The 13209-nt window shown below is 40.4% G+C and overlaps 1 protein-coding gene across 1 annotated transcript; it reads right to left on the reverse strand.

Moving 5' to 3' along the window:
- Positions 1-3376: 3376 nt before the first annotated feature.
- Positions 3377-13187, reverse strand: CCNB1 (cyclin B1). Its single transcript, XM_069556248.1, has 9 exons — positions 12910-13187; positions 12149-12319; positions 11904-12056; positions 10060-10242; positions 5361-5519; positions 4912-5148; positions 4495-4635; positions 3775-3885; positions 3377-3603 (listed from the first exon to the last, which is right to left on the reverse strand). The coding sequence occupies exons 1-9, from the start codon at positions 12928-12930 to the stop codon at positions 3496-3498; spliced, it is 1284 nt and encodes a 427-aa protein (XP_069412349.1). The 5' UTR covers positions 12931-13187; the 3' UTR covers positions 3377-3495.
- Positions 13188-13209: the final 22 nt, after the last annotated feature.

A 13209-nucleotide genomic window follows, 5' to 3' on the forward strand; every position in this document is an offset into this window, starting at 1 on the left:
AACTATCAAAACTGTTAATCAGTTATATCCTAATACAAAACAAAAAATTCAAAGCATTGGGAAAAAATGCTTCTGCATTAAGAGAAAAGCTCACGTGCTTTATTTGCAACTAAAGATCCCACATGCGGCAACTAAGACCAGGTGCAGCCAAATAAATAAATAGTTAACTTTTTCAGTGTGACAAAAAGATTACAGCTCTGGAGGATCCTAATTCTTAGGACATTAGACACATGATGGAAGTATTTTAAGGGAATATTATCCTCAATCACTAAAACTTTGTCTATTAGGAAATAAAACCCTTTCTTCTGTCCATGGACTATCTATCTACATAAGTCAATCATAGACTTAATCCACACAGAAGTTTCAAAGGCTTTTTCCAGACCATCTCTGGGTGGCTCAACGGTAAAGAATCTGCCTGCAATGCAGGAGACACAGGAAACACGGGTTCAGATCCCTGGTTCAGGAAGATCCCCTGGAGAAGGGCAATGCAACCCACTCCAGTATTCTTGCCTGGAGAATCCCATGGACAGAGGAGCCTGGTGGGGTACAGTCCATGGGGTCACAAAGAGCTGGACACGACTGAATACACAGACTTCTCCAATGCCATAAGAAAACACCAACACATAGATGTCTGACAAAAAACAATAAACTTAAGAAAATAAGCAGTAAAATAATCTCCAGATCAAAAAGGATTACAAAAGAAATTGTAACAACCAGATTGATGAAAAAGAGAACTTTAGAAATGAGTTATCTCAGAGGAAAATGTATATACAAAGGCTTTTATTACTAAAAATACATTAAGTATTTAACTAGAAAATAACCAAGAAAAGCAGATGGTGAGAATTAACATAAAAGCTAAAACTATGAAACAGAGGTGGTAGAAATGATAACACCAAAAAGTGATTCTTTCAAAACACCAATAATACCCTCTAGGCAAGCATGATTAGAAAACACAAGTATTCAACATCAGAACTATGAAGATATAATACCGAAGAGGTTAACTAATATCCTATACCTCTACAGCTACAATTAAGAAAATCTAGAATGGGTTATTTTCTTTTAAAGTGGTGGTGATAGAGGAGGGGAATTCATAAAAAACACTGAACAACCACGGAAAGCTACCACTATAAGCACAGGCCAGGTGACTTTACATATTGATTTAGCTAGTTTTCAACAAGTGAATAAAAGATTTCAAGTTATAACACTTGAATATGAAAACCTCTTTAATCCACCTTAAAGCTGGTAAATGAGACAAAAATCAGAAAATGCTAACAAAAACTGAGCCAATTACCCACAAAATGCAAAACTTCCTAAATGAAATGCTAGCAGATTAAATCCGTATACCGTAAGAATTCGTTAACCTCAAATTAATGTGGTAATATTTTTAAGTTTTCAAAAGCTGAAAGAGTAAATAAAATCCCACAGCCTTTCTCAACAGAAAGAGAAAAATACCTAAAATATAAAGACCACTTACAGACTAACAGCAAAAATATTAGATGGTAAAAATACTGAGATGTCCAACTCAGGAATAAGACAGCAATCTACCTATTCACAATGTTTGGAGATTCTAAAACAATAACCTAAAAACCATGTAGTTGAAAAAATAAATTTGGGGGATTGACTATCAACTGGGTAAGAAAAGATACAAAAAGCAATAAAAAATAGGGGTGAGTAACAGAGCCTAAACCCAGCAATTAACTTGACAAGAAAAGTGTAGCGATTACATAATTAAATTCTAACACTGCAGTGAAGGGCATGCAACAAGCCTTACCGGAGAAGTTTCTGAACGGAAGACAATGTCAGTCTATCCAGAACTAACACATATGTATGTATACAACATTCAGTCAAAATCTACAGGCGCTTATCAATAACTGCAAAGTTCCTCTTTGAAATTTTCCGCACAAATATTTGAAAAATAGTGGTAGCCTTATCTTTCCAGATAAACTTAATGTAAAACTATATTAATCACAGGGAAAAAGTAGATCAGGGAACGATAAACTAGTGTTTCAATTGTACAAGGAGAGGTTTAAACATACGGTACTGGCACAGATGGGCATTCATCTGCAAGTTAAGAATCCTACCTCATACCACATACAAAGTTTAACTGAGGGCTTATATACCTAACAGGAAAAAATTTAGAAATTTAAGAGATGTTAATGGTTTGGGGATGGAGTTGACCTTAACACTGAAAATCTAAAAGCAACTACGAAAAAATATATATCTGATAATACCAAAATTTAAAACTGTCTGCAAGGAAAAAGACAGCATAATCAGATTTAGGGCAAATGACAAAAGTGGGAAAGCTTTTACAAATTGTTAACTGGACAACAAAAATTGATTCAACTAGTCATGAGAAGTATAAATTAAGACAGTAAACAAAACAGGATATTTTTTGCCACAAAAAGTCACAGAAACTAAAGCGAATGATTAGCTTCAGTTCAGGCACAGATGCTGAGAAAACCAGAACTTTTGAAGATTTATTGCTGATGACATTGAGAACGTCTTCTGGCTACACCTGTCAGAACTTAGAACTCACATTCTTTGGAGAACTCAGTCAATGTACATAAAGGAAAGTATGGGCTATAATGACATTTAAACAGCATTGTCTATAGGAACAAAGAGAAAAAGCAATCTGAATGTAAACAGACGAACAGTTAAATACATTATAATATATCCATACAATGGACTGTAATGCCCAAATACAGGTAGGCCTGTCCATGTTGAAATGAATTGCTAAGTATACAAAATGACCCCATTTTTAATACGTCCCATATCACATAGGCAGGTCTATACACAATCTATATTCATGGATCGATACACTCCAAACTCCTTATATCCTTCAGATGAGACTGAGACAGGACAGTAAGAAGGGTGGGTAAATAGTTTTTAAGATACTTTCATATTTAAGGATTGTTTTATTTTCTTAACTAATAAACAAAAACTAGGCTTTGAATATAAATTAAAATTCTTATTTTTCCAAGTGAAAATGCTGATACTAGCTAACACTGATAATTTAAGAAAGTGGTACTAGTAGATTACTTAGAATTATGGCAGCAACCACCAGAGTAAATAGGAATCAGGAGGACCAGGAATGAGATGGTAGACTTTTCCTTATGTAGAACTAGGCAGCAGAATCTCTTAAGGTGACTTGGGCTTACACACAGTATGACATATAAAGTACATCTAGATTTTAAATGCCTTCAAGAGCTTAGTAAATCTTCTTAAGTAAAGCCAGGCATATAAAACAAAAGCCATGAAGAACCAATTGTATGTATAGTTGGGTCCCCAGATAACTGAAAACTGTTTTTAAGTAATCCCCACCATACCTTTAAAACAACTTTTATCCTCAAGTGGAAAGTAGCCACATTCAAATGAGTTAAAGGGTAAGTAAAAAGAACTACAACTTTATTAAAAGTAAATAAATGTAACATATAATATGTACAGATGGCACATGGTGCCAATTTTATTTGCAGATAGTATTCCAAAGTTCACAAGTTACACCTTTGCCACAGCCTTGGCTAAATCTTGAACTAGTGCAGAATTCAGCTGTGCTAGAGTGCTGATCTTAGCATGCTTAGATGTGGCATACTTGTTCTTGATAGTCTGGAAGAGAAAAGTACAGAAATTAATGAGAGTAAAGAGGAAAACATAAGAATCAATGATTCAGTTAAAAATCAACTCCTTAAAAAAGTAAGCTATGAATTTACAGGCAGGCATAAAGTCTGAATGACTTCCACTTTCCCCAACACCCTGGAGTACCACTGATTGACTCACCATGTGCTTTGAAAGCCCACGGTTCACCATGACCACATTCTTTGCCAGGTGTTGCATAACAACAAGCAGGGATTCTTCAGTGTATGACAGGTAATGCTGTAGAGTTGGTGTCTAAGACAACAAAAGTTAATGCTGGAAATGCTCATCACCAAGGGTTTTCATAAAATTTCTAGATGTTCTTCAAAAGCAGGTAGAGAAGCAGACACTCTATACGATTATAATTGAAATTTAATACAAGCTTAAGACCCTTTCTTCCTCAGTTACTCTTCTTTATGGCTTCTCTAGGATCCTGTGCTCAAACTTAATCACTTTTGTAATTGCTGAATTCTCCACCCCAAAGCTAGACCAAGTTATTTGGAGCTGACTTTCTCATTTACAACTCTATTTCTAGGGCCTAGAGTATTATCACGTGACATAAGAGAAATACTCATTAACTCAATGAATATGAATGAACTTCTGGCACGTTATTTGACCTGCTTGAGCTACTCTCTCTATAAGCAGCAGCAGCTGCTCTACCTTTCTCAAAGGGGTATAGCAAGATGAGATTAGGCAATGAAATGGAAGCATTCTAAGAAAATATTTCAAGATATTATAATCATTGCCTCAGAAGATGCCATATGTAGGAGCTATATGAATTGTCCTTTAATGACAACAGCTCTATCCTGAGCAAATAGTGAAATGTCAAAGCTCAGGATAATCTGTTTGTAGGACAGAGCTTACCCATTCACCATTATCAAGAATTTTCAGTGCTAAGCAAAAAGCTCCTGCTGCAATCTGAGAAGGAGGAAAGTGCACCATATCGTAGTCCAGCATAGTTAGTTCCATCAAATATTTGGCCAGAGTATGTAGCTCAACATCAACCTGGAATGAAACCCACAGGTTCTGTCAGAGAATTCTGCACTGGCAGTAACTAGTATGCCCATCACTGTACCTACAACTGTTTGCCCATAAATTCTCAAATTCAATGGTCCATGAAAGGCTTTAATAATAATATTAACACAGAGATTGACTGGAAATAAAGACCACCTTTATGCCTTCTTCAGGCAGTTAGGTATAAATATAATGTACTTGAATTAGATCTCAATGGCCAGCAGCACTCCCTGATGTACCATACCAGAGGTTTCAAGAAATCTGTACCTCTCCAATCTTAGATGCTCTCCGAAGAAAATGCAGGGGTAGAGGGCGACCCAGACTAAAATTTAAAGCTCTCAGAATCTTCATTTCCATCTGTCTGATTTGAAACTTGGTGTAGGTGTTGTCAGTCACAAAGGCAAAGTCACCGATTTCTGGAGGGTACATTTCCTCATATTTGCTTGCAACAAACATGGCAGTGACTCCCACCAGCTGCAGCATCTTCTTGGGCACACAGTTATCCTACAGTGGGAATTTCAAGTCGATGAACAAGTAATAGGTATTTGAAAAAGGAAGCACAGAATTGTGAAAGAGAGAGAGGAAAGACACATTCCCACAACAAAATCTCAAAGACACCCCATGCCTCAAGACAGATTTTAGCTGAAAAGGTCTGTTTCTTATGACTCAGAGAGGACCCTTAGAGGAAGAACCCTCAACTGCTGACTTACACTCACCTGCATGAACCGATCAATTATGGAAACAGTCATGTACATGGTCTCCTGCAGTAACCTGAATTTCATTTGAACTTGCACTAGCCAGTCAATCAGGATGGCTCTCATGTTTCCAGTGACTTCACGACCCATTAGGTATTTTGGTTTGACTGCTTGCTCTTCCTGCAAAAGAAATGCTGATTATCCTAAGAAGTAAGATTCCACGGTACATTTCTGACCAGAAATAACTGGTGACCTCAGAATAGCTCTGGAACATTTACAATCTTTAATAGCGCTAAGCTCTGTTATCATTTGGTCACTGCAAACAGCTCCATCACCGAGAAACAAAGAAAGCACATATCAAACAGGACAGTGTGACAGGTTTTCCTATCGGCAAATTTTACTATATCGAATTCACCATCACCACTGCTGGCCCACATCCTGTCCCTCCTTTGCAAATAAAGATACCGTACTATCACCTCAGATCTTTTCAGGACTCTAAACCCAGAACCTTGAGCTTTATGTGTGCGCACTCAGTTGCGTCAGACTCTTTGCAACCCCACGGACTGTCACACACCAGGGTCCTCTGTCCATGGGATCTTCTAGCCAAGAATACTGGGGCAGGTCGCCATTTCCTAGTCCAGCGGATCCTCCCAACCTAGGGATCGAACCTGCATCTCTTGTGCCTCCTGCATTAGCAGGCAGATTTGTTACCATTGCACCACCTGGGAAGCCCCTGAGCTTCACGGAGTTAAGAGAAAATAATAGCAGCAGCTTCCAGATCAGCTGGAACTAATATGCTACCACACGTGCTTCGAGGTTTAAACCCCCGAAACAGCATGGGTAAGAGAAGTCAACCATCAAAATCCAGCACACACATCTGCTAAGTTAGACTGCTAACTAAAAACAAGGGAGAAGGCACTTCATTGGTGGTCGGGAGGCTGGGACTCTGTGCTTCCAATGCAGGGGGCCTGGGTTTGATCCCCGGTCAGGAAACTAGGTCCTGAGCGCTATAAATAAGACCTAGTGCAGCCAAATAAATAAAAAACAAAAACGAAGGAGAAAAAATTCAGAGAAGGGTGGTTCTGGATTGTCTTACAGGACAATCGTGTAGAAGATGGAGATGCCCAAAATAACCAGGCAACACCCTGCTGAAGATATTAATGATGCCACTACAATAGAATGCATTATGAACAATCAACTGAGTAAATTTGATAACTGTATTGCTTATGTTGTTAACATACAGAATTCCTCCTTGTTTGGGCGAACGGGCAAAGGACACCAATACAAAGTTTCAGAAATGAGATGAAATGGAAGAAGACCAAAAGTTTTAGTTTTTGAGTATATTCTTATTGGACAAAAACAATTTCCCAGATATCACATGTTCATAAGCCACACTGACCCCAAATGCCTTGTTTTGGCTATGGTTTCTTACCACCTTCTCCATACACATATATTAATTTATAACCAACCCCATGATATGAGCACAGAGGTGAACTGAAGGTTCCAGTTAATACAAACCAGTAGCACTTAACAGTTTTTGTTAGAGAGCCTAGTGATTATAGAGAATGCTGTTAGAATTTACAATGAGCTACCAAAGTAAAACAAAGTGTGTGTTTATAAGCCATTTCGGAGAAGGCAATGGGAAAATCCCATGGGTGGAGGAGCCTGGTAGGCTGCAGTCCATGGGGTCACAGAGAGTTGGACACAACTGAGTGACTTACTTTCACTTTTCAATTTCATGCACTGGAGAAGGAAATGACAACCCACTCCAGTGTTCTTGTCTGGAGAATCCCAGGGACGGGGGAACCTGTTGGGCTGCTGTCTATGGGGTCGTATACAGTTGGACACGACTGACGTGACTTAGCAGCAACATAAGCCATTTAATGTTTCATCGTGGCTTATAAATGTATGAACAAAATAAAGCCATTTAAAGTAAGGAAGAATTATGAGAATGGGAAGTAAGAGTAATGAAACAAATAAGATGGAGGCCAGAGTAAGACTATGCAAAATTAACACCCGACACTTGACGCGAGGCAGTGCATGAATTTGATTTCTAAGATTACTGACCTGCCTGAGAGAAACTCTATCACTGTGCCCATAAAATTAAAATAGACTAGTTATCTGAACCAAAACAAAACTAGCAAAGGATAATTAGCATTCTCCATTACTTCTCCTCTACACATGAACATCACCAGATGGTCAATAATGAAATCAGACTGATTATATTCTTCGCAGCCAAGATGGAGAACTCTATACAGTCAGCAAAAACAAACTGGGAGCTGACTGTGGCTCAGATCATGAATTCCTTATTGCCAAATTCAGACTTAAATTGAAGAAAGTAGAGAAAACCACTAGACCATTCAGGTATGACCTAAATCAAATCCATTACAATTATACAGTGGAAGTGAGAAATAGATTTAAGGGATTAGATCTGATAGAGTGCCTAAAGAACTAATGGATGGAGGTTCCTGACACTGTACAGGAGACAGGGATCAAGACCATCTCCAAGAAAAAGAAATTCAAAAACGCAAAACGGTTGTCTGAAGAAGCCTTACAAATAGCTGTGAAAAGAAGAGAAGCGAAAGGCAAAGGAGAAAAGGAAAGATATACCCACTTGAATGCAGAGTTCCAAAGAATAGCAAGAAGAGAGAAGAAAGCCTTTCCTCAGCGATCAATGCAAAGAAAGAGAAAAACAATAGAATGGGAACGACTAGAGATCTCTTCAAGAAAATTCAACACACCGAGGGAACATTTCATGCAAAGAAGGGCATAATAAAGGACAGAAATGGTATGAACCTAACAGAGGCAGAAGATATTAAGAAGAGGTGGCAAGAATACAAAGAACTGTACAAAAAAGATCTTCACGACCCATCTTCACACAATGGTGTGATCACTCACCTAGAGCCAGACATCCTGGAATGTGAAATTAAATGGGCCTTAGGAAGCATCACTATGAACAAAGCTAGTGGAGGTGATAGAATTCCAGTTGAGCTGTTTCAAATCCTGAAAGATGATGCTGTGAAAGTGCTTCACTCAATATGCCAGCAAATTTGGAAAACTCAGCAGTGGTCACAGGACTGGAAAAGGTCAGTTTTCATTCCAATCCCAAAGAATGTTCAAACTACCACATAATTGCACTCATCTCATTCACTAGCAAAGTAATGCTCAAAATTCTCCAAGCAAGACTACACCAGTACATGAACAGAGAACTTCCAGATGCTCAAGCTGGATTTAGGAAAGGCAGAGGAACCAGAGATGAAATTGCCAACATCTGCTGAATCACAGAAAAAGATACTTCCAGAAAAACATCAACTTCTGCTTTGACTATGCCAAAGCCTTTAACTGTGTGGATCACAATAAACTGTGGAAAATTCTTCAAGAGATGGGAATACCACACCATCTGACCTGCCTCCTGAGAAACCTATACGCAGGTCAGAAAGCCACAGTTAGAACTGGACATGGAACAACAGACTGGTTCCAAATAGGAAAAGGAGTACGTCAAGGCTGTATATTGTCACCCTGCTTATTTAACTTATGTGTAGAGTACATCATGAGAAACACTGGGCTGGATGAAGCACAATGTGGGATGAAGATTGCCGGGAGAAATATCAATAACCTCAGATATGCACATGACCCCACTCTTATGGCACAAAGTGAAGAACTAAAGAGCCTCTTAATGAAAGTGAAACAGGGGAGTGAAAAAGTTGGCTTAAAGCTCAACATTCAGAAAACTAAGATCATGGCATCTGGTCCCATCACTTCATGGCAAATAGATGGGGAAACTACGGAAACAGTGACAGACTTTTCTAGGCTCCAAAATCACTGGAGATGGTGACTGCAGCCATGAAATTAAAAGACGCTTACTCCTTGGAAGAAAAGTTATGACCAACTTAGACAGCATATTAAAAAGCAGACATTACTTTGCCAACAAAGGTCCGTCTAGTCAAAGCTATGATTTATCCAGTGGTCATGTAAGGATGTGAGAGTTGGACTATAAAGAAAACTGAGCACCAAAGAATTGGTGCTTTTGAAGTGTGGTGTTGGAGAAGACTCTTGTGAGTCCCTCGGACTGCAAGGAGATCCAACCAGTCCATCCCAAAGGAGATCAGTCCTGACTATTCATTGGAAGGACTGATGCTGAAGCTGAAACTCCAATACTTTGGCCACTTGATGCAAAGAACTGACTCATTTGAAAAGACCCTGATGGTAGGAAAGATTGAGGGCGAGAAAAGGGGACAACAGAGGAGATGGTTGGATGGCATCACTGACTCAACGGACATGGGTTTGGGTAAACTTCAGGAGTTGGTGATGGACAGGGAGGCCTGGCATGCTGCAGTCCCCAGGGGCACAAAGAGTCGGACACGACTGAGCTGAACTGAACACTGCTAATTGTGATGGATATAAAATATCTTTCAATCTGTGGACTTTCCTTTAGAAAAGCCATGGAAATATCTTTCACTTTGAATTTCCCTCATTCAAAATGGCAAATAAAGCTGTCGTTGGGAATTCCCTGGCAGTCCAACAGTTAGGACTTTCACCAAAAAAAAAAAAAAAACCCACCTTCTTGGCATTTTGTGCCACTTTTGACATTTTGCGAAGAACTTCAAAGTGGAATCTACGGTTAAGAAACGCTGCTTGTATCCTGCTTAAAACTGTTAATGGAAAATCTCCAAGCTAGACGCAGTTTGGAAAAAAACAATGGTTTAATACTATTACTGACCTCAAGTTGTCTTAGATAAGCATAGATATCTTTTACATATTCGCTACAAAGGTTTGGATCCGCTCCGTCTTCTGCATCCACATCACTCACTGCAAGAATTACATCTGAGAAAGCCTGACACAGATATTCTTCTGCAGGGGCACAGCCAGATGTTTCCATGGGGCTTGGAGACGGAGTATCGACCTGGAAACAGAGAGACTTTTTGAAATAATAGCAAAAAGGAGTATACTATCTGAGGATGGTCTGATTATTGGTGTCAACTCAAGAGACCATTTGCCGGATAGACATGCAGTTTATTTTCATCTTCTCAAATCTATTCGTCTCCAGGAAGTGAGTAATATGAAAAGTGAGCTCCAACTTAGACTGAACCAATTTAGAATCAGGAGCATGCTAACAGGTAAAACAGAGAGGAAGCAAGTTCATATCTAGACTTTTCTCCAAAGGGAACTAATTAGTAATGTGTTGTTTAGCAAAGTCATGTAAAGTTAATCCAAGTGAATGACAAGTTAGCTTTCAGTCTATATTTCAAAACAGGGACTGCTTCCCACTGCACAGAACATAAGTTCTATCTGGACTACTAAGGATTAATTGACTTCGTTATCATGAATCATTTTCTTCAAGCTCCAGGTACCCTGCTGTCCAAACAGTTATTGAGCACTTTCATCAAGTCAAGCTTTGTGTTAAGTACTGGCTTTATGGTGTCCTCAAGGGGATTTGAATTTAGAAGAAATAAGTAAATGAAGTAAAAGAAATTGATTCTAGAACAAAAGTAGGGGTGAGGAGAGTTAGGGTGGCATTTGGAAAATTAGGGAAAGCTTTAAATGTGGATGCATGAGCTGTTTTGAAGGATGAAAAGCTTATCAGTTAAAGCGGGTGGGGAAGCAAAGGCAAGAATCAGTATGGGATTTTGATGAAAAGCTCAGTATGGCCAGTTAAAGACTGTGCACGCTACAGGTTTCTGTGCTATGTTCACAAGGTCAATACTAAAGCCATAGCTTCATACCCACTTCCCTTAGATGTAGAGAGCTAGGCAAAATGACTTTGATTATTTGCCCAACCAGCTTTAAGAAAGTTTTAAAAATTAAAACTTAAGAATGGAGTTCATTGCAATTTCAGGAAAGCAGCCTTTTCAAAGATGGTGTAGTCTTCCTTCACAGAAGTAGATACATTTACATGCGTTGATATTTAATAAAAAAGTTCTTGGTTTTGAGGCAAAGTGTTAACTCATCTTGCCTACTCTGAAGAGCTCCGTTTTCTGCTTTACATCCTTATATAAATTCCAAAGTTACAGGCTTATTGTTTGAAGGCCACATTATGGAGTTTTTTTTTTTTAAGGGAAAAAAAAAAAAAGGACTCAAGAGAACAATCTGTTTCAATCAATAAATTCCAGACAGAGATGGCTTGTACCAAAAGACAGTCAAATCTTTAGTCCAGGCAGCTCAATACAGTAAACAAAGGAGGGGTAGTATGACAATTAAAAGCAATTAAAATCACAGATCCTGAAGCCAGATAGTCTTGTGTTTGAATCTAATTTTGTGCCACTGATGAGAAGTGACTCTAGAAAAGAGAGTTTGTTGTTCAGTGGCTAAGTCCTGTCCGACCCTTTTAGGACCCTATGAATTGTTTGTTCAAACTTAATACTTCTCTACACCATTATCTACAAAGCTAGAGATGACAATACCAGTGCTGAGAGTAAGATTATGTGAGCTAACTCATGCAAAGTGTTTAGCAGAGCCTACCTCCTAAACACTCTGTAACTATTATTTATATTTATTCAAATACCGTGCCATCCATTAGTAAAATGAAGGAAAAGAAACAACAGGTTCTCAAATAGTCAAGTTTACCAAAATAGGCTCGGGGGAAAGTTTCTCTTCCTTAACAGGTTCGGGTTCCCGCTCTGGCTCCGGCTGGGGCTCCGGCACAGGTACAGGAGCCTTTTCCAGAGGTTTTGGTGCTTTTTTAGCAATAACTTTTCCAGCAGGTAAAGTTTTTGCTTCCTGTGGATGAAAAGGAGAGGAACGTTTCTGCATCACGGGTCACAGCTGGAAGGCATACTCACAGAGTAGTTGATTCAGAGAGACAGTTATACCTTTTTCAGAGGCAGTTTGGCCTGCGGTTGTTCACTGACTTTGTTACCGATGTCTCCAAGCGCTGTTCGGGGCCTCAGCCCGGGCTTAGAGGTTGCAACACCGGCCACAGGCACGCGCTTGGCCCCTGCCATACTGATCTTCGCCTTATTTTCAGCATTAATCTTCGTGTTCTGTTAAGAATCAAGACCACTTTGAAAGCAGGTTAGTGTAATCAAGGGTTAAGACGGGGGCCAAACAGAAGCTTTCAGGAGGAAAGCCAGCTGTAAATGGGTTCCCGGAGAAAACCAGGGTTCCAGGGGCTACGCTAAGGCTGACAAGCCAATTTCCTTCCCGAACCTCTAATTCCACCTATTGAGGGATCGCCTGCTTAGTCCCTGCCGGACCTAAAATACCATGAATTTACATTTGAAAGGAAAGGAACTCTACAAAGCCTTCAGTTGCAGGCACCTTCCCCTGGGTGGTTGCGCAGTTGGTGGGAGCTCGCTCAGGGGTCCTCCATTACCTTTTTACAAAATGTTTCGCGTCTACCCTCCATCTGCCCCTCCCCCCTTATCCACTAACTTTTATCATCTTCCTCTCTCCTTCCGTCCGCCCCCCAAACTCTCCCACCACTTTAGGGGCCCGCCGACGCCCATCCTCCACACCCTCCCCTCAATCTCGGTCCCGCTCCGCTCCTGCCAGGGGAACTCCGGTATGAGAGACAGGGAGAGGAGGCGCAGCCAGTTACGCGAGCCGCGTTTGTTCACCATCCGCAGCTCACCCTGGTGATCCGGAGCGCCATGGCTTCTTCTGCACCAGGCAGCAGCTCAGCGAGGAGGAGAGCACTGGAGCCCCCGACCAGCCGGGAGCTTGAATCAACCACAGGCCAACAGCCGTTCCGCCGCAGCACGCCGGGAGGAATCGGGGCCGGCCTCAGGTTTAAACCCCGCACCGCTCCCTCCTTATTGGCCTGTTCGTGGCACTCGCTCGCTTCCCATTGGCGGAGGCTGGTTCCTCCGAGAATGCATTTCCAGGGCGATCCCGCGAAGACGTTCGGGCGGGGGCGGGGCCAGACCGTCAC

This window comes from Ovis canadensis, chromosome 16 (assembly GCF_042477335.2).
Source record: "Ovis canadensis isolate MfBH-ARS-UI-01 breed Bighorn chromosome 16, ARS-UI_OviCan_v2, whole genome shotgun sequence".
Taxonomy (NCBI): Eukaryota; Metazoa; Chordata; class Mammalia; order Artiodactyla; family Bovidae; genus Ovis; species Ovis canadensis.